The following is a 22,548-nucleotide window of genomic DNA, read 5'->3' on the forward strand; positions in this document are numbered from 1 at the left end:
ATGTTACGTTATTTTTAAAATGTTTCCTTTAGTTTTTCATAACCTCTTTAACACACTACTTCTCCGCTGCGAAGCGCTGGTATTTTGCTAGTTATCTATAAAATGCTGTTAAAATGAAGACCAAATCTTAACATGTCATGTCTAGAAAGGATTCAGAAAAAAAACAAATTCAGGGGTGTACTTACCTTGTCACGTGACTGTATATGTGTATGTTAATGGTAATTTAAATTTATTTGTGTGTGTGTGTGATGAACATTGGGCTTCTTTTGTTACATGAAATGTTCTGTATAAATAAACCATTATTAGCGATATAAGGAAACAAATGAAATAGAAAAGCAACAGAATGACGAGACTGGAAAACAGAATGAACAAAGAAGTAAGAACAAATAAAAGGAAAAAAAAATGGAGGTTGGACTTGAGTGACAGGAACAGCTGGCGTAGTCGTCAGGATTTCATTTTTATTTCATGTGAGGTCACCTGATCCTTCAGAGACTCAAGTCCAGCAGACTGCTTTAGTGATTCACTTCCTGAGTCTCTCTATCCCATAATGCACTGGTCTTAGGACCCACCCCGACACTTTCTCCTCATCAGTCACACAACACTCACACGCCTCTTTCTGCTGGTTACACTTTCATATCATAACCTGACTTGAGATATTAAAAGAGAAACAATTTCAATTGTGATGATCTGTTGAGTCAAAGCACAAACTCACATTGTAAAAACTCGTCTCTGCGCCGAGGCTCAGGGGGCTGTAGGGTGAGAACTGGAGCTTCACGACCTAAAAATTAAAAAATATAAAGAAGAAGGAAAACTTTAAAGATGACATTGTGCGATGTTAGTTAAATTATTAAAAACGTATTACAAATGCACTGCAGTTAAAATAAAACAGAAAATGACAAGCAGTTACAGCACAAAATCTGAGAAGTGCAGAAACACTACACAGTGTACAAACATAAAAATCTATAAATATATAATAAAACATCCTTGATCAAAGGCTCATAATTAAATGTAAAAGGGCAGGCCTTCTTCATGTGTTTACTACTCAATGTCTGCTTATCGTCACTCTGATTCTTCAAAAGAGGACAATAAGAGGACATCCAGTGGTCTTTCAGAACAACATGAACAGATGCTGTACCTGATGTCACTGTCATGATGTCCCACTGAGTGATCTTCTCCAGAATCTTTTTCAGACATGAAAGCTCCTTTCTCAGGTCCTCTGAAGAGACCAGTAATGACAGTGAAGTTGAGCGAGTCTCCATCAGCAGGAAGGACACGGCAAGATGGAAAAGTCTGCATCTGAAAAGAAGTAGAGATGAGACATCAGAGAGGACCAACAAAACGAAACATTTCTTAGAAGATCTTTAATGGATCAATCTATAATGCTTCACCCTATCCAAGATGATAACGCTATAATTCACTAAGTGATGTATTCGATTTGGATCGCAAGTAAACCTCAAACTGATCTCAGACCTCTTCCTGTGATACTGACATATTAAATATGATGAACTAATTAAAGTAAGTCAGAAAAGTAAATGACAACTGCATCTCTAACCCAACACCCCCACTACACACAGTATGCAAATAATGTGAGGAAAAGTTTTAGATGGTAGACAACACACAATGACCCCAGATGTTTGTCACAGCTGATGTGAATTGGTGATCTTTTTCCAGTCTCCAGATGCATTGTCTCAGAGTATAAATATTGTATACAGCTAACCCAATCTCGATCCTCCAAACAGTCCTGTTCATTTCTTGGTGTACCTTGTCAGGTCAGGATCAGCCATGTTATGAAATTCTTTGAGGTGGGCTCTTCCAAAACAACAGAGGACTCAATACCCAAATGAGACAATCGTCTCACTAGTCTTTGATGGTCTGTGTCTGTTTCATTCCTTTCTTTATCTTTTATGTTCCTTATTTAACTGTAGGTTGGCATCTATCAGCATAGCAAGCTCCCAGAAATCCTTACAACTTATCGAACTGCACAAAGGTCCCCACTATTGCACTCTGCCCAAAACGCCTATTTTAATCTTTCTAGTTTTTATACGTGCCCCAGATGGAGACAGGTTACAAATTAAGGACAAAACAACAGAGAGACAGAAGACAAACCAGTAAAATACGGTATGTGTCAGCGCCACACATGTGATGGGCAGTCAACTGGGATTGAAATGTGGAGATCACCTCTCATTCATTTATTGGTTATTAATGTCAGAGTATTTCAGTGTAGTGGCACATAAGATATCGACTTGACTTTCAATAAGCTTTAATGCAGGACTCTGTGAGAGCCGAGACATCAGAGTGTAGATAAGGGGACTGAGGGGACAGCGGGCAGACATGTGAAGAACTGACATGACACAGAAAGCAAGACATTGGGCTCAGCTGAGTTCTAAGAAATTAATAATTTAGTAGTAAAATGTAGTAACAAAGCTGTCAGCATAATTACACAATGGAAGGTCTGCACTAGAAAGTGTAACTTGTGATGAAGACTTGTGCACCACTGTGTGCTCATCACCAACCTCAACTAGACAGAGTAGAGAAGGCTAGTGAGAATCTGAGTTATATAGCGCCTGTGATGTGAGAAGTATGAATCAAGAAGAGAATCTCCATATCCGGAGTGCACATCAGGAATATTGTGTGTGGTGCTGGGCTCCATATTAGAGAAATGACCTAACAACACAAGAGAAAGTCAAGAGAAGAGAGACAAGACTGAACTGTGGGGTTTGAAGGATCTGAATCTTCTGAGTTTTAGGATGGAGACATTAGGAGGTGACCTGACAGAGGGGTTTAAAAATATTAAGGGAGTTTATGTCATCTTTTGTCAGGTGGCATCTTATAAAATAAAGTTACCTGAGCATAAACTTCATACAAATCAATTTCCTGACACAGACAAGAGTAGATACATGGAAAAAGTGCAGATGGAAGCAGAAACTCAGAGACTTTTGTACATTTTGATAATATTAGGGGAATTTGAAAAGATATTATGTGACGGGTTGAAAGGCCTGTTCTTGCCATGATGTATTAACCCCTCATATCTTCTACATTTCTTTTTGAATGTTCTCAGGTTCCACACACCCCAGTCTGCTTGGATTTCATGTAAGTGTTGCTCTCACCTGCTGGAAGTGGACGTTGTCCTTGGTCTCTGAATGCTCCTTCAGCACAGCATATATCTTCTTCAGCTCCTCGATCTCCTTCTCTAGTTGTTCCATGACTCCTTCAGCCTTCTCTATTTCTCTCTTTTCTTGTTCTCTAATCTGCTCAACCAATTTCTTCTGAGCTTCTTCAATACAGTGCATCAGATCAGTGAAGCTCTTCTCATTTTCCTCTACCTCTCTTTCCACTGATATCTGATTGAATAAAGAATGAAATTGAATTGAGTCACATGATAAGAATTACCAGTCATGAGACACTTTTGTTGGTATTTGATGTTGTAAAGGATAGTTTGGATTGGCTGGCATCCTGTCCAAGATGTTTGGTGGTACCTTGTTTGAACAAGAGAGAAGAATAATGGAGGGGCAGTGGGAGACTATTTCCCAGTTCAATACATTCATCCAGTATGCTAAGTGGCAGTGTCCCTGTAGCAGTGCTCAAATTTGCGTGACTTCAGCCCTTTTGAGGTCCAGTAGAGCTACAGTATATTGTAGTTATTGCATTAAACATGTATTACCTTACTCCAATACAATGTAATCTTAAGAGACTGTCAAGAGATACATTGGGTGTGTTGGCCAACATTATTTATGACAGCTGTTGAAACATTCAGGATTTCATGATGATTTGTCACAATTTGCATTTAGCACATTTACGATGCGTCTACATTACAAAAGATATGGACAGATTAATAAGAATTCATGTTTTAGGACAAGGTCACTTCAAAGCGCCTCTGTAATAAAACATTTGGTGCTGCGAGCAGGGTATATAATTTGGAGAACTGTCTGAGTCCTCAGTGAAACCAGCTATCTACCAGTGAGGTTCATGGTGCAAGCAGGGGGAAGCTAATAAAGTAAGTCCTTCTTTCTTCTGTTATTAGCCTGAATCCTGTTCTACATGTGTTACAACAAGAAATGTAGAGGAACAGTGTTAAAAGTGAAGAGAAGAAAATGAAAGAAGGCAGTAAATGACATCAGTAATAAAGGCACAGGCTAAAGTGGAAAGTGATAAGGTGGTGTTGGCGTGTGAGTGTTTAATGTCAATGTCTGACAACTGCAACAACTGGCAGAAAAATGAGAAGAACTGGCATGTAGAAAAGGCACAGCTAAGGCTAACAGTAAATGAAGAAGAGGAAGATAGTGCAAGCCATCTACAGTAAAAGGGAGAGCAGTGCTGATTGAGTCAAAATGTGATGTTAACATGTACAGGTGACAAACCAGACATAGATGAGCAGTGTCAGAAAATGACAGAGGAGTTGTCGATAGACAGCAAAAATACTGCACTCATAGGGTTGTAGTGTATTGGAGCGAGTGTGGTGGACAGAAGACTATTTTTATTAGTTGACCTGCCAGCAATGACCTGTGTGCAGATGCCTATCCTAAACATGGCACCAGCAGTTACCTTGTCTATACATCAATAAGCGAGAGCACCAGTTCTGTATAAAGGGAAAAGCAACTGTTGCAGCTTCAATAAAAACCACTACAAGGACTAGAAACCTAAAGGCTATTCAATAATTGCCCCTAGAAAACGTTCTCAAGCAAGCCAACACTTTTTCTCGTAAGTCAAAATTCAGTTTAGCCAATGGCATTTCTCAGGGATAAGAAATGTTTCTTTGTCTACATTTACAGGAGTCAGAGAGGCAGGCCTCATTCCATGTGATAACTACTGATCTTCAAGCATTTACATAATTGTATCACAGGCTTTGTTTTCAGCTGGTGCTCCAAACTGGTCCAGTAACTTGGGATATAAGGAAGCTGGGACCCAGTGATCAATTTGGAAGATTCTATGTCAGTCTCTCAGTATGTGTGTCTGAATTCATAACCACTATACACCTTATATTTGTAATTATATTACTCTGTTACTGTAACCCAGCCACAGGGGATACACAAACCAGTGTGTTTCTTCATGACAGTCCCATGCCCGGATAAATGCGGACGGTTACGTCAGGAAGGGCATCCGGTGTAAAATTTTGCCAAATCAATATGCAGACAACAATACAATTTTCCATACCGGATCGGTCGAGCCCTGGGCTAACAACAACCGTGACCAGTACTGTTAGCCAACAGGGTGTTGGCGGAAATTGGGTTACTGTTGGCCGAAGAAGGTGAAGAAGAGGGGGGAGATGTATCCAGAGGTAAGAGGCAAGGAGGAAGGTAAAGAGAGTAGAACTGATGGTAGGAACTTTGAATGTGGGCAGTATGACTGGTAAGGGGAGAGAGTTAGCAGATATGATGGAGAGAAGGAAGGTTGATATATTGTGAGACTAAATGGAAGGGGAGTAAGGCCAGGTGGATCGGAGGTGGATTCAAATTGTTCTATCATGGTGTGGATGGGAGGAGAAATGGAGTAGGAGTTATTCTGAAGGAACAGCATGCCAAGAGTGTTCTGGAGGTGAAAAGAGTGTCAGGCAGAGTAATGATTATGAAGCTGGAAATTGGAGGTGCGATGATGAATGTTATTAGTGCATATGCACCGCAAGTTGGGTGTGAAATGGGTGAGAAAGAAGATTTTTGGAGTGAGTTGGATGAAGTGATGAACAGTGTACCCAAGGGACAGAAACTGGTGATTGGAGCGGATTCCAATGGGCATGTTGGTGAAGGGAACAGTGGAGACGAGGAGGTGATGGGTAGGTATGGTGTCAAGGAGATGAATGAAGAAGGTCAGATGATAGTGGATTTTGCCAAAAGGATGGAGATGGCTGTGATGAATACGTATTTTAAGAAGAGGGAGGAACACAGGGTGACGTACAACAGTGGAGGAAGATGCACACAAATAGATTACAACCTATGCAGAAGATTCAATCTGAAGGAGATTGAAGACTGCAAAGTGGTGGCAGGGGAAAGTGTAGTTGAGCAGCATAGGATGGTGGCCTCTAGGATGACATTGGAGATCAAGAAGAGGAAGAGAGTGAGGGCAGAGCCAAGGATCAAATGGTGGAAGTTGAAAAAGGAAGACTGCAAGGTTGAGTTTAGGGAGAAGGTGAGGCAGGCACTGGGTGGTAGTGAAGAGTTACCAGAGGGCTGGGTAACTGCAGCAGAAGTAGGAATGGTTCTTGGCGGGACATCTGGACAGAGGAAGGAGGAAAAGGAAATACAGGAGAGTATACAGAGGAAGAAGATGGCGAAGAAGCAGTGGGATAGTCAGAGAGATGCAGAAAGTAGACAAGAATACAAGGAGATAAGGCACAAGGTGAAGAGAGAGGTGGTGAAGGCTAAAGAAAAGGCATATGATAAGTTATATGAGAGGTTGGACACTAAGGAGGGAGAAAAGGACCAATGAGCTAGACAGAGGGGCAGAGGTGGGAAAGATATACAACAGGTTAAGGTGATAAAGGATAAAGATGGAAACATACTCACAAGCGAGAAGAGTGTGTTCAGCAGATGGAAAGAGTACTTTGAGAGTCTGATGAATGAAGAGAATGAGAGAGAGAAGAATTTGGATGATGTGAAGATAGTGAATTAGGAAGGGTAACGGATTAGCAAGGAGGAAGTAAGGACAGCTATGAAGAGGATGAAGAATGGAAAGGCAGTTGGTCCAGATGACATACCTATGGAAACATGGAGGTGTTTAGGAGAGATGGCAGTAGAGTTTTTAACCAGATTGTTTGGAATCTTGTAAAGTGAGAGGATGCCTGAGGAGTGGAGAAGAAATGTACTGGTGCCGATATTTAAGTATAAGGGGGATATGCAGGACTGCAGTAACTACAGGGGGATAAAATTGATGAGCCACAGCATGAAGTTATGGGAAAGAGTATTAGATGCTCAGATAAGAAGTGAGGTGATGATTATTGAGCAGCAGTGTGGTTTCATGCCAAGAAAGAGCACCACACATTTGATGTTTGCTCTGAGGGTGTTGATGGAGAAGTTTAGAGAAGGCCAGAAGGAGTTGCATTGCATCTTTGTGGACCTGGAGAAAACAGATGACAGGGGGCCTAGAGAGGAGATCTGGTATTGTATGAGGAAGTCAGGAGTGGCAGAGAAGTACATAAGAGTTGTACAGGATATGTACGAGGGAAGTGTGACAGTGGTGAGGTCTGCGGTAGGAGTGACAAAGGTGGGATTACATCAGGGATCGGCTCTGAGCCCTTTCTTATTTGCAATGGTGATGGACAGGTTGACAGACGAGATTAGACAGGAGTCCCCGTGGACTGTGATGTTTGCTGATGACATTGTGATCTGTAGCGATAGTAGGGAGCAGGTTGAGGATTCACTGGAGAGGTGGAGATATGCTCTACAGAGGAGAGGAATGAAGGTCAGTAGGAACAAGACAGAATACATGTGTGTGAATGAGAGGGAGGTCAGTGGAATGGTGAGGATGCAGGGAGTAGTGTTGGTGAAGGTGGATGAGTTTAAATACTTGGGATCAACAGTACAGAGTAAAGGGGATTGTGGAAGAGAGGTGAAGAAGAGAGTGCTGGCAGGGTGGAATGGGTGGAGAAGAGTGTCAGGAGTAATTTGTGCTATGTTATATGGGTTGGAGACGGTGGCACTGACCAGAAAGCAGGAGACAGAGCTGGAGGTGGCAGAGTTAAAGATGCTAAGATTTGCATTGGGTGTGATGAGGATGGATAGGATTAGGAATGAGGACGTTAGAGGGTCAGCTCAAGTTGGACAGTTGGGAGACAAAGTCAGAGAGGCGAGATTGCGTTGGTTTGGACATGTGCAGAGGAGAGATGCTGGGTATATTGGGAGATGGGTGTTAAGGATGGAGCTACCAGGGAAGAGGAAAAGAGGAAGGCCTAAGAGAAGGTTTATGGATGTGGTGAGAGACGACATGCAGGTGATGGGTGTAACAGAACAAGATGACGAGGACAGAAAGATATGGAAGAAGATGATCTACTGTGGCAACCCCTAATGGGAGCATCAGAAAGAAGAAGAAGAAATTATTCTGTTACTGTACAAAATTTTAACATTACTAGTTAATAAACTGTTAATTACTGTAAACCATGTCTGAACTTTGGCTTTGTAAGGTATAACCTTTTCCCATGTAGGCACATGTTGGAAACTCAAACTCTGAGGTTCAGAGTCTGAATATTCATAACTGGAGAGTATTCTGATTACAGTTAGCTTTGATTTTAATGTAACACCCGTTAAGTTAAGTTGCTTAGCCTCTGATGTTTTCTTATAGATCAGCTGCTTAGGAATGGCACTTAGTCTCTGAGGGTTCATGTGAACTGTTATTCATGTAACATACGCTAAGAGAGCTACTGAGCCCCTGAGATTTCACTATAAAGCACACAATAGTTTAACAGTGCTTAACCTCCGAGGTTACAGATAAAAGGAGACTATTAGCTGTACTTGTATTGCTTTGTAAGGGTGTAAAATTCAAGGCTTTGGAAACGATAGTAAGTCAGTTCTAACTCAATGTTTCCATAACTTTATAATCAACTCATAATTTACAGTAAAAGCAATCTTTAAATATTCATAACAAATGGAGTCAGACTAAGAGATCTGCATCCTTATTCCATCACCAGTTAAGAAGTGTGATAACTGTAGGACAAAGTTGGTGGAATAAACAATTAAAATAACAGACATAACTGTATAATTAATAAACACATAAAATGAATACCCAGCTAAAGAGGCCTACAGGATGCCTTTCGACTTGCCAGCCCTTGACAACAGCATTTTCTAAGTGTCCTACTTTGTAGTGTGGTCAGCTAGAAATGCAGAGACCCCTTTATGGTGAATGCTGCAGAGGCAGGAAGCCTGAGGTTTGGGGCTGTGGCTTTGCTGCCGGATGTTGTTGATGGTTTGGAGCAGAAGCTTCAGAAAAGAAAATCAGAGAAATGTGAGCTAACAGGAACACTGACATGAACAGAGAAAGAACATTTAGTGTGTATGTCTGAAGAGACCATCATAACATCGACAACAACATTTATTTATATAGCAGGTTTTCATACAAGTGATGTAGTTCCAAGTGCATTACAAAATGAAATAAAGGAAAGTTAATATAAAACATAAACAAACAAGAGTAGTCAAGAATAGTATACAGTACGCAACAAAGACAAAGGTAAAATCAGAAGGACAGAAAAAACAGAAAAGAAAACTCCAATTAGGCTAAAAAAACAATGAACATCACATGAAATAAAGAAACGTGAGACACTAATAGTGTGAATAGTGAGAGGAGTGTGATGCTGTGCAAACAGTCAATTCTGTCTGTTAAAGTCTGAATTTTAAAAACAGGTCTCTTGAATTAGGAAAAAAGGGTCTGGAAATGTCAAGGAGCCGCTGCCTTTATGGTCTTCTTTGATGTGAGTGCTGAGCTGACACCTAAACCACAGATACTGCAAAGGAAGAAAAGTGCAACTCTTGGAGTAGAACATTTTATAACAGTGCAGATTGTAAGAGTCAGTGATGTGAGTGAACTGCAGACAGCAGAGGAGAAAGCAATCAGCGGAGGCAGAGATGATGAAGGCCCCGGGGACAGGAGATATCAGGACACCTGGGCATTAAAGTCACAGTGAAGTGGAAATGAGCTGCGGTGACTGAAAGCCAAATGAAGGAAGTCATACAATGTCCTATATGTATGTGTGTGTGTTAAGAGTGTGGAAGTGGCCATTGCAAAGAGCAGCTCATGCACAGTCAAACAAGGCAGGCTAGTGTGTAAATTGTGGCAGAATTAGACACATTGGACAGATCTAAAAGTTGAAGAGTGGGCACACAAAAGAGGAAATCAATGGAGACTGCATATCCCGTACCATCACGAGCTGCAGGTTTAGTGGAGGAGTTTAATGGACTGTGAAAACAGCAGTTGATTGAATAGACTGAGCACTATTCTGATCACCAGGACCAGATAACATTTATCACAAAGTGCTTAACTAAGTTAGTACAGCTATAAACCCTTGGCGCATATGTTTAAAAAATCTCTGCATACAGGGAAGCTTCCTAAAGACTGGAGACCATCAAATATCATCCCATTGTATAAAAAGGGTGATTAGGCAGACCCAAGTAACTACAGGCCAGGAGGCTTAATGTGCATCACAGTACATTGATGGAAGGAATCACTAAGAATAAGACTGAGCAGCACATGGCAAGTACAGGAGTTTTACTGAACACTCAGCATTGGTTTAGAAGAGGAAGGTCGTGTTTTACTAATATGCTGGAATTCTATGAGGATGTAATAAGGGGATATGACAGGGTGGTACATAAACCATTTTTTATATTTTACTTTCAGAAAGCATTTGATAAGGCTGGGCATCAAACTAAAAGAAGTGGCAGTTCAGGATGATGTTTGTAGATGGGCACAGAATTGGCTCAGACACAGGAAGCAGATGGTGATGGTAGGTAGACCTCTTTCAGAATTAGGTGATGTTAAATATATAAATGATCAGACAAGGGGTAGGGTTAGGGTTAGGGTTCAGTAAGCGTGAAGATGATACCTAACTAGCTGGAAGGGCAGATAATGGAAAAACTATTGAATCATCACAGAGGGACTTGGGCAAATTTGTGGCAGATGAAATTTAATGTCAGTAAATGTAAAGTATTACACATAGGAAGTAAAAATGTTTATATACACAAGGTTTATATACGCGATGGGAGGTCTGAAAACTGAAAGTACACCTTGTGAGACAGATTTGTTAGTTGTAGTGGACTCTGCACTATCAATTGTTAGACAGTGTCCAGAAGACATTAAGAAGGCTAGCAGAATGTCAGATTATATAGCGCCTTGATGTGTGCAGTACAAGTCACAGGATGTTCTGCTGAAGCTTTATAACACACTGGTGAGGCCTCATCTGGAGTCCTCTGTGTAGTTTTGCATAAATATTAGAAAGTTTTTTTTTACTCAGAGAACCATATATCTTCAAAACTCGACTTGATGTTATTTTATATAAGGGTGTCCAAAATTCACACAAGAAGTTATTTTGATAGAGAACACAGGTTTTTAATTAAAAATTGTAAATTTTTAATTGATTTATAAAGTATACAGTATAGGGTTATGTATGGAATAGCATATCGGGTAAATGGCCTCCACGGCTTTGCTGGCACATATGCACTCTTTTGTCGAAATTTTCCATGACCGTTTTGCATAAATGTGGCTGAATTTCATTGATACAGCTCTCAATTTCCTCCTTCAAGGCGTGGGTGGTCGTGGACTTGATGGCATAAACCTTAGACTTCAAAAAACCCCAAAGAAAAAAGTCCAACGGCGTTAAATCGCATGATCTGGGCGGCCAATTCTGATTACCAAAACGGGAAATTACATGACCAGGAAATGACTCATGCAGTATTTGAATTGTTTCTCGGGCTGTATGGCATGTGGCACTGTCTTGTTGAAACCACATGTCGTCCACATCTATATCTTGCAATTTAGGCACAACAAGCTGGATTATCATGTTGCGATAGCGAGCAACATTAACTGTTATTGCATGACCAGCCGCATTTTCAAAGAAGAATGGTCTGATGATGCCTCCGGCCCAGAATCCGCACCAAACAGTGACACGTTGTGGATGCATTTGTTTCTCAACAATCACTCGTGGATTTTCTGAACCCCAAATACAACAATTTTTACGATTAACGAAGCCATCAAGATGAAAATGAGCCTCATTGCTGAAGATGATTTTGTTCGAAAAATCGGCATTCACTTGTTGTTGTTCCAAAATCCATGCAACGAACTCTCTTCGCTGTGTGTGGTCAGTAGGCTTCAGTTCTTGACTCAATTGAACTTTGTAAGCATGAAGATGCAAATCCTTCGTGAGAATACGCTGTAGAGAGCTTCTGGAAATGTTCAATTCTTGACCACGGGGCCGAATTGATGTTCCTGGACTCTCAGCAACACTCTCACAAACTGCTTCGATGTTTTGTGTTGAAGGACGGCCAGAGTGTCTAAGATCACTAATTGATCCAGTCTCCCTGAATTTTTTAATTAATCTCCTCACAGTTGACGACGTTAAATCACTATTCCGACCATATTTTGTACGAAAATTGCGAACTGTAGCTGCCAAACCTTAATTATTTTTAAAATATTGCTCAACAATAAAAATGTGTTGTTCTTTTGTGTAGCGCTCCATTTTTAATAAACCTGAACTGTGAGCTGTCACGCTGTCTTTTTTTTTCGTTGGCAACACTTTACCGCACAAATGGCGCCAAATTCAAATTTTGGGGCACCCTTCTATTATTATCTAAATTGCTAATTAGTTGTTTATCTTCCTAGAAATTATTATCGGTGTAATGTTTAAGTTTATTTTTGTTATTGCCTCCTAAATTTCAACTGCTGTGTCTGATGGGGTCACAGAAGGGCAGTCTGAAAATTATTTTTGAAGCATTTGTTGATAAAAATCAGAGAATTTTACTTTTTTCATTCATGAGTGACATTTTTCCGAACCCTACTGCTTACACACGAATATTACTGAGCCTTTTGGCCAATAATGCTGCCCCCAAAAATGTGCCACCCAGGGTGGACCGCCCCCTCCGCCCACCCCTAGCTACGCCACTGATGACATGTTGAATAAGGAAGCAGAATTTAAGTCGGGGAACCTAAGAATTTGGATTCAATTCAGGAGTACCGGGTTTAGGGCTTATTAAACAAGGTGACCACATGGACTTGGAAGTGCAAGAAATTTCTACCATGGCAACCTTGGCAAAAGAGAGAGGGAAGAGGGGGCCTATTGGCGTCTGGGGTAGACAGCTGTGAGGAGTTCATCAACCTTATGGACATTTGGAAAGGCTCTTGTTAACTGCCTACTGGGCACTTTACATACCAAACATATGACTAGATACAGCTTGGCCAGCAGGGAACATGGCAAGTCGAGCCACTGGGCAGAGTTAAAAAGAGTGGCCACGGTGCTGGAAAAAGTGACAGACAGACCTCTCTGTACGTCTACTTACAGCTGGGCTCTACTCCAAAATGCTAGGTGGGCCGGATCTACGAGTTTTTTCGTAGGCTCTGGTAATTCTAGTGTTAAGGTACAGAGAAAAGAAAAACAAAATAGGGACACAGTAGAAACAAATGTCCAATGTCAACTTTAATCTCAAAATTTCCACTTTTGTCACGAAATTTCCACTTTAATTTTTATTTTGTCATTAACATCATAAACTTCATCTTAAAATCTTTTGATTTACTAGTTTCTCAAATCCCATCGTAACTAAAGTAGCACATTAAATGCTATTCTATGTGTGCTTCTATGTACTCTATGTGTGTGAATCACTACTTGCTTTCTCTTACGCCGACAGGACACAGAATACATTACATTCATGATGTTACAGATCTCTAAACAATTTAAATACTAAGATGTATGCTTGATATCATTTTCATGATGAAATGAATTAAAGCATGTTATTAATCATAGGGCCACAGTGGCACAGGGGTAGTGATGAGCTGGCACCCTGTCCAGAGATTGTTCCTGCCTCCCGCAAGATGCTTGCTGCACCATGTGTGACACTCGATGAAATAATTTACTGCAGCAGTACTGTCTCTTTCAAACGTACTAACTCCCAATTCCTGTCCTTACTTTTCTTTCTCCAAGTAACCAATCGCCACACAATCAGCTCTGTAATAAATGTCAAGCCATCTGTAAGCTTAGTACGCCGATTCTTCAAAACTTTTTTGGAACATTGAAATATCTTCATAGTACATGTTTAATTATTCTATCCATCCAGGGTTGCACCATCCCCAGCAAACATAGAACGTGAGGCAGGAACAATCCATGAACGGGGAGCCAGCTTATTTCTACCACTGAGCCACTGCACCCTCACATGTTTGTGTCATAAAATGCAAACCAAATGTGTGGTAAAAATGCCAGGACTCAGATTGAGAAGAAGAAATCACATAATGAAAGTGAATTCTGCTCAGCCCACATATGTCCTGTTGTGTGTCCAAACAGAAACAGTTGGGAACGACACTGAGTGACATCAGGAGAAGACTTGATGACAGAGAGAAGAAACCGAAGGAGACAATGAGGGTGATGGAGCAGATAAAAGTGAGTGAAATAAAGATGACACTTCATATTAAAGAAATGGGAAATCACCTAAAACTAGAAGAGCAGAGAGAGCTTCACTGGTGATGGCATGTAGGAAAGGCAGAAGGAGAGAAAACGTTTTATGTCATCCTTCAAGGCATTTCATTCTCAACCGTAGTTTCTGTTTTATTTCTTTGATTCAGACAGCATTAACCATAAATGTTCTATGGATTTTCAAACCTACAGCCCACTGGCAGAGCTCAAAAGTGGTGTCCCCAATCCACAGCAGAGGTTGGCCCCCCACCCCAAGAACGCATTTATATTGGAACCCCAATTTTAAGATCCCACACTTACCACTTTCTTACATTTAATGTTTTTTGGATGCTGTTGTTGTCCTGAACAAATGTGAGTCTCTGTTCATATACCAGCTAAAAGTAACTCCAATCTGATTTTTGCCTTGTTGTCTGATCTCCTCTTTCCTTCTACAAAAGAGAGTCCTTGATCCTAATCAGTCAGGCTTCAGGAAGGTCCATTCCACCAGTATAACTCTGCTGACTGTTGTTGACACGTTATTGCTGGCTCGATCTACCACTGTGTCATTCTCCCTGATTTCTCATCTGCGTTTGTCACAGTTAACCATCAGATCCTCCTCACCACCCCGTCTGACCTCAGCATCACTGGCACTGCTCTCAGATGGTTTGAGTCCTACATCTCGGGCAGATCCTACCGTGTATACTCACCCTGGAGAGATGCAGAATCAAAGGGGCATCATGGAAACTGGGTATGGTGTTGTGGGTCCACAGCTCTCTGAACAAAGGCCGTTTTAAATAAATAATCACCACACTCACGGCTTAGCGAAGGGGTGTGGTGGTTGTGGCTGTAGCGTCACAGGGCGATCTACGGTGTGGGCGCTTCTCACCTAAGTGTACAGGTAAGAGACTGCCCACATCTGTGATTGATCTTGGGAATGCTAATGGGATGCTAATGGGCTGCAGCTGCTATGTCCTCTCTGCATTTATAGAAGCGCAAGTCGGCGAGGAAAAATATACGAAAGACGGAGGTTGCTGGAGTGCATGGGGCAGGAGAAAGCCGGTGAGAGCGAGAGAGCATGTAGGCGAATGAGCACGAGCAAGAGCAGGCTCGATTGCAGCTGGACTATGGGCCCTAGTGAGGTGTGTAGTTAACACCTAGGGCAGTTGATGGTAGTCGCTCCCGCTGCGCATTTGGAGAAGAGCAGGAGTGACTAGTGAGGAAGTGGACTCACCATGGAAGTCAGCGGGAGTCGGGTGACTTAGTTTTTTATAATCTCCAGCATGGGAGTCCCGGCTATTGGGAGAGAAGCTAAGTCCCGGTCTGGGATGACAGTGAGACCGAAGCTAGGATCGGGAAGCCTCCAGACCAGAGTGAGTGAGAGAGGTCAGCTGCAGAGAGAGCGTCTCGCCTGCTGCAGGGCCCTAACAGGAGAAGCAGGTGAATCGCTAACGGAAAAGAAGCAGTTTGCTTTTCATTGTTTTAAAGGATTGCTTCCAGCGATGTTTTAACTTCAGTTTTAGAGGATTGTTTTTGTATTTTTTTATACCTCCACATTTCTTTTAATGGATTATTTATTTAATGACTTTTGAATTCACTGCTGCACTTGTTTATTTGAACATTTTGTTTTGATTTATTTTAATAAAAGCACTTTTGCACATTTATACATCATCCCCTTGCTATGTTGTTGCCTCACTGTCTAGCTCATCTCAGTTATAACTATCGACGGTGTTGGGTTCAAGGGCTCCCTAACAGAAGATGGGAGCATGGAGCTGAACCCGCATCATCACAATGGGGTGCCCCAAAGATCAGTGCTGGGTCCTCCACTCTTCTCTCTGAACACCACCTCAATAGGCCCCATCATCCACTCTCATGGATTCTTTTATCAGTGCTACACCAATGACACACAGCTTTAGCTGTTGTTCTGTCCAGATGACCACACAGTGTCATCTAGGATCTCGGCACATCTCACAGATGTCTCAACCTGTATGTCAATACCAGTATGTCCATCTAGTGAACACCCCAGCTTTGTCCAGCTCATCTTATTATCACGAATATCTGCCAAGTCAGTGTGTCGTTTTGGGTAGTGATCAATCTTCAGCTGTTTTTCACTGACCACACTGCAAATGCATCTTGATCTTACAAATTCACTCATCAGACATTGGTCTTGTCACAAATGAATTATTGTCACTTTTAAATAGCAGCTGTACCCGCATGTGCTCCCAAGCCACTACTGACGATTAAAACACAAACACAGCCGAGATGGGCACCGGTCACTCCTCTCTTCAGGTCACTCCAGTGGCAGGACACATTCAATTCCAGCCCTTGATGCTGGAGTAGAGCAGTCAGTGGGTCAGTATCTACTGTATGTACTGTATATGGAGGCACTCATGAGGTCCTCTGCTTCTTGTCACCCTCACAGGTCTGGTGCTGCCACCTCAGTGTGCCATCAAATCTCACTCCAGGCCGTGTTTCATGTGTGGAACGAACTGTCCACCTCCATCCGAGCTGCTGACACCCTCAAGGAGTTTAAGAAGCGTTCGAAGACCCTCTTGTTCTCTGAATGTCTGTCTGACTGATGATCGCTTTGATAGGTTCTTGAAATTAAAACAGTGGATCTCACTAGCATTTTGTTTGAGCTCCTCGCTTGTGCTGATCAGTTTTGCCACTTTGTCCTGTCACACTTGTTCCCAAACAGTCACCAGACTGATGTTTACTCGATTAGGTTTGAGTAAATGTAAATGTAAAAAAACAAGAAATACCTCTGGGCCAATAAAACCAAGCAGAGCTTACTTAATATTTAAATAATTATTTCGAAAAATTAAGCAATTAAAAAATGCTTACAGAATAAAGGCAGGTAAAAAATAAAAAGAAACCTGAAGGGAACAACATGCAACAATGATAAAGCAGAGGCAGGACATCCTGACAAGAGAAGAGGACAAAACAGGACCACCAAAACTCAAAATGTAAAGCTGAGTCCACAAGACAGGACAAAGCTCAGCGTTGCAGCGGCTCTTTCATCTGCAGCTTCTTCTTAAATACTCCTGTGGGCGGAGCTCCAGCTGCAGTGTCAAGTGGCCCCGCCCCCAACAGGATATCAGCCTGAAGGACATGTGGCTGCGAGTCAATGGTGACCCCTGCTGGTCAGACTGGTATTGGTAGGTCTAAGGTATCTCCACCCCTCACTATGACACACACACCTGATTGGCTACTCAAACTCACTAATAATGGAGACCCTGAAAACTTCACTTATCCTGTATCCTCATCCCCAAAATCAGTCAGACGTGTTGCCCCCCCACCCATCCTGTCAAATTCATTTTCACACCAAACTACAAACACAAACAGTACCTACGCTTGTGGGGACATTAAGTGACTGGTGGAGGGTACTGGTCAGTGGTCAAATGGTGTCAGATGGCAGATTGTTACACTGGAGTCAGTACCAAGACAAAACCCCGGGTATAGCGGCTCAGTGAAGGAGGTGTTGAACCTGTGCATGAGGGTCATTGTGTGTGAGATGCTATAAAATAACAGTGAGCCGGCAGGCCAGTCCAGATACACACCTATTCTGGGGCTGTAGGGGGCGCTGATTACAGTCCGCATGTTATTGTGACACACAAAGTACTGGGAATGAGACCACTGCAAACTCCAGGACTTGTCGTTGTATCCAATGATGCACTCCCTGCCTTTTCCTTTCCTGCTCAGTCCTTTATATGCGACTCCTATCATCATAAAATGTCCAGTGCACTCCACCTCCCAGTAGTAGCGAGTCTCAGTCAGAGCCTCTCTGCACAGAACTTGTTGCCAGCCATCAAATCTGTCAGGATGATCAGGATATATGGTCACTTTCCTCTCGCGGGTCACCTTCTTGTTCCCTTCAGACAGACAGAGGACACACTGTGCCGTGTTGATCTCCAGTATGAGTGGACAAAAGTCTGAAAGGAGAGAAAAGAAAACAAGTGAGGACATCTGTGAGTGTGGAATGGGACTGGGGGCGGAGCACAACACAGACAATTAAGAAGAGCCAATCAGGAGCTGCGCTGATGAGACTAGAATGTGCCATTGATAGTAAAGAAATAATCTGATTGGACATTTGGAAGGAGTTTCAGTCGTCAGGAATTACAATAATCACCATAAGGTCACTGTCAAAGTCAGAGTTCTAATGGACTGTCCACACTGACCGCTGGCCTTATTAAATGACACTTTTTATTGTCACAGTCCACCTCTTTAATTTAAAATCTCTCCACTGTCATACTTCATCACCAAATTGATTTTTCCTTTCCTCACAATAAACCCCTGATCCTCATTCTGCTCCTTCCATTCCCAGTCTTTCATTCTTCCATTTGCAGTGACCTACTAAATGTTTCAGGGGTCAACAAGCAGTTCAGACCTACAAGAAATATGAAAATTAAAAATAAAAATAAAATAAGAACTGCCTGAGACTAAAATGTTTGTAAGGAATTGTCATAAAACCAGTGACTGACAGCTTGATGATTTACTGGCCAGCAAGCAAGATGGCCATCAAGTGCTGAGAGATGTGCAGTTCATGAAGAAAATCATCTTGGAGTGAGCTGAAGCTGGTCAGTCAGTAAAGGAGTAGATTCATTTAGTAGAAATGGATTTTAAAGAGAAAAGACGTGGGTTCAAAATAATAACAAATGGAAAGAAGAGGAACTGAACTGGCAAAACTCAATTCAGGACAGCATGATGGCCGAGGGGTTGGAGCTGCGGCCTCACAGATTCAGCTTCACAACTTTGAATTTGGCTCCCAGTCGTCGTCTTTGTCAGGTCTGCATGTTCTCCTCGTGTGACTCCTGGTGTCCTCCACACATCACACAGAAGTGCTTGTTGGGTTAATTGGTGACTCTGAATTGGCCTTGTGTGATTGTGTCAGTGTGAGCATCTGACTTAACACAGTGCAGCTTGAACTGGATTAAACTGGTTTGTCAATGTGGTGTTAAAAATCACTTCAATGTAAACCCACCACAGCCATGATGGTCTGCTGACCTGAATGAATCAGTCTGTGAAGACGATCAGCCGCTGCTCACCGATCACCGAGTCACTGATTGGATTTCATTGAATAACACAAATCAGTAAACGTGTAAAGTGGCCTGAGGATGAGTCAGTGAGGAAAATGTCTGACATTCAGAAAATGTGACACGGACTCGGTGTGTTGAGCACTTGGCTTACTGGGATTTCTGTTATTTCAGTAAAAATTACAAATCATCCATCCATCCATTATCCAACCCGCTGTATCCTAACTACAGGGTCATGGGGGTCTGCTGGAGCCAATCCCAGCCAACACAGGGTTCAAGGCAGGAAACAAACCCCGGGCAGGGCGCCAGCCCACCTCAGAATTACAAATCAGCATCTATCTATCTATCTATCTATCTATCTATCTATCTATCTATCTATCTATCTATCTATCTATCTATCTATCTATCTATCTATCTATCTATCTATCTATCAGTTATGTAGTGCCCTTTACAGTTTTGGTGTCCTTCCACTGTTTAAACAAGAATCCCAATTTTCTATCAAATCAATTGAAACTGACAACAGTGACTGTCAATCGCCATTCTTCGCAGACTCTTTGCTTTTAATTTTAGACGTACACAATACAATAAATGACAACAGCATGGACAAAATTATTGGGACCCTCACCTAATGTTCTGTAACACACTGCTTTTAAGTGAGAACTGCTGGGACACCTGAAATTTGTCTCAGGAGCATCCCATTCTATCAGTCATCATTGAGATGTTTCTAAACCTTTTTTGGAGTCCACCTGTGGTCAAGTCATTTGACTGGACGTGATTAGTAAAGGCACTCAGCTGTCTAGAGAAGGTCCACAGTGGAGCACAAACCAAGCCATGAGGTTGAAGGAATTGCCTGCAGAGCTTAGAAACAGAATGATGTCAAGGCACAGATCTGGGGAAGGATATACAAACATCGTGCACCACTGAAGGATCCCAAGATAACAGTGTCCTCCATAATTCTTAAATGGAATACATCTATAACACTCACAAGTCTTCCTAGAGCAATCAAAGGAGAAGGCCCTTCATAAGAGAAATGACCAAGTACCCAGTGGTAAGAGGAGAAGCTTCCTAGAAGGACAAATACTACTGTAACACTCCACTACAGCTAGGGATATGCACTGGCAATCGGAAGGTTGCTGGTTTGAATCCCGTAAATGCCAAAAGGGACTCTGCTCTGTTGGGCCCTTCAGCAAGGCCCTTACCTGCAATTGCTGAGCGCTTGAGTAGTGAGAAAAAGCGCTATATAAATGCAAAGAATTATTATTATTATTATTATTATAATCTGGGCTTCATGGCACTGTGGTCAAAGAGCACCTGAAAGAATGTGTTAAAAGACACATAAAGAACTCTTAGACTGTGAAAAAGATTCTCTGCTCGGATGAATCCAATGCTGAACTGTTTGGCTCAATTCTAACAATCACTTCTGGAGGACACCAGGCACTGCTCATCACCTACACAATACCATTCCAACATTGAAGCATGCTGGTGGCAGCATCATGCTGAGCGTTATTTTTCAGTGGTAGACACTGTGAGACTAATCAGTGTTGAGGTTAAGCTGAATAGGACAAAGAGCAGAGACATCCTTAATGAAAACCTGCTCAGAGAGCTCTGGACCTCCGTCCGTGAATGTTCTTGAATGGTCAACCACAGCCCAGGCTTGAACATCTCTGGAGAGACCTGGGGCTTCATGTATAAACAGTGTATACGCACAAAAATGTTTCCACGTTCAAATCGTGATGTCTAAAACCTATACTTGGCGTAAAGCCGCTCACATTTCCACAGTACCTCATACCCTGGCGTATGCAAGTTCTCTGCTCGGTTTTGCAGACTAGCATCACCCAGCGTCAAAGCAGTGCTACTGTTCCAGTGTGGTTTCCCTTTCTTTTTCAGATCCACATCCCTGACGCGGCTTTATAAATACATTGAAATTATCCACATATTGTTTATTAGTTTAATGCATCTGATTGTAATTAACCAGTAACAATATATGGTCCACAGAATGGTCAAACTATTCTAATACCATAGCTGCTTTAGCTTTGTTACTCTCACTGCACCTTCTACTTCTTCTTCTTCTTTCAGCTGCTCCCATTAGGGGTTGCCACAGCAGATCATCTTTTTCCATATTACTCTCACTGCACCACTCGGAGTATTTATATCACTGTATCTGAGTGTGGAATCACAGATCTACAGCAGCTGATCAGAAAGAGAATTATCGGTATACAGCATCAAGCACACACTGCCTCATCAAACACTTCAGAGCCTTTCCTGTACGGACCTCGTGGTTCACAAACAGTTTCATCCCAAGAACGATAAACACACTCAATCAGCCCATCAAGTGCTCCTTGTAGAACTGTAAACTTGCACTACAGTTATTATATTGCACAACCTGAGCCACTTTATAAAGCGCATATTTACATAAGATGACAATAGCATTTTAAGATGAAATGCAGCAAAATATGTTTATTATATTATACAGATAAAACTTCAACTTCATTTAAATAATCTACATTGTTAATAATTAAACATGTGAGAACACGGTGTTGCAGCGCTAGCGAGGAGCTGGCACTCCGTTCACGGATTGTGCCTGCCATCTATCCATCCATCCATCCTCTTCCGCTTATCCGAGGTCGGGTCGCGGGGGCAGCAGCTTGAGCAGAGATGCCCAGACTTCCCTCTCCCTGGCCACTTCTTCTAGCTCTTCCGGGAGAATCCCGAGGCGTTCCCAGGCCAGACGGGAGACATAGTCCCTCCAGCGTGTCCTGGGTCTTCCCCGGGGCCTCCTCCCGGTTGGACGTGCCCGGAACACGTCACCAGGGAGGCGTCCAGGAGGCATCCCGATCAGATGCCCAAGCCACCTCATCTGACTCGTCTCGATGCGGAGGAGCAGCGGCTCTACTCTGAGCTTCTCACCCTATCTTTAAGGGAGAGCCCAGACACCCTGCCTGTTCCTGCCTCGTGCTGTATTCCTGCTGGGGCTGGCACGACACTGGAAGGATAAATGGATAAATGGATAGAATAATTAAACATGTACTACAAAGATATTTCAATGTTCCTTAAAATTTTAGAAGAATCAGCATTCTAAGTTTACAGATGGCTTAACATCTATTACAGAGCTGATTGTGTGGTGATTGGGTATTTGGAGAAAGAAAAGGAAGGACAGGAATTGGGGGTTAATATGTTTGAAAGAGACAGGACTGCTGTGATAAATTATTTCATCGAAAGTCACGCATGGCGCAGCAAGCATCTTGCATGAGACATGAACAATCACTACGCCACCGTGTTCCCATGTTTAATAACATGCTTTAACTCCTATCATCATGAAAATAATATCAAGTATACATCTCAGTATTTTAATTATTCAGAGAGCTCTAATATCATGAATGTACTGCATTCTGTGTCCTGTCGGAGGAAGAGAAAGCCCGGAAGCACGTAGTGATTCACACACATAGAGCA

At 42.2% G+C, this 22,548-nt stretch overlaps 3 protein-coding genes and 1 long non-coding RNA gene across 4 annotated transcripts in view; 2 read left to right on the forward strand and 2 right to left on the reverse strand.

Annotated features, from left to right (window-relative positions):
• Positions 1–22,548, forward strand: part of LOC114643553 (protein NLRC5-like) — a 5,922,889-nt gene that overhangs the window by 3,086,645 nt on the left and 2,813,696 nt on the right. The window lies entirely within an intron of this gene.
• The window catches only part of LOC114642560 (NACHT, LRR and PYD domains-containing protein 3-like), a 691,964-nt gene that overhangs the window by 258,739 nt on the left and 410,677 nt on the right, over positions 1–22,548 (forward strand). The window lies entirely within an intron of this gene.
• Positions 1–22,548, reverse strand: part of LOC114643566 (uncharacterized) — an 89,328-nt gene that overhangs the window by 14,486 nt on the left and 52,294 nt on the right. The window lies entirely within an intron of this gene.
• LOC114643565 (tripartite motif-containing protein 16-like protein) overlaps positions 16,839–22,548 on the reverse strand; it is a 28,196-nt gene continuing 22,486 nt past the window's right edge. The window contains exon 6 of the mRNA XM_028792130.2: positions 16,839–17,997. Coding sequence (XP_028647963.1) covers positions 17,456–17,997 — 542 coding nt within the window. The 3' untranslated portion in view covers positions 16,839–17,455. The remainder of the gene's footprint in view (positions 17,998–22,548) is intronic.

This window comes from Erpetoichthys calabaricus, chromosome 4 (genome assembly GCF_900747795.2).
Source record: "Erpetoichthys calabaricus chromosome 4, fErpCal1.3, whole genome shotgun sequence".
Taxonomy (NCBI): domain Eukaryota; kingdom Metazoa; phylum Chordata; class Cladistia; order Polypteriformes; family Polypteridae; genus Erpetoichthys; species Erpetoichthys calabaricus.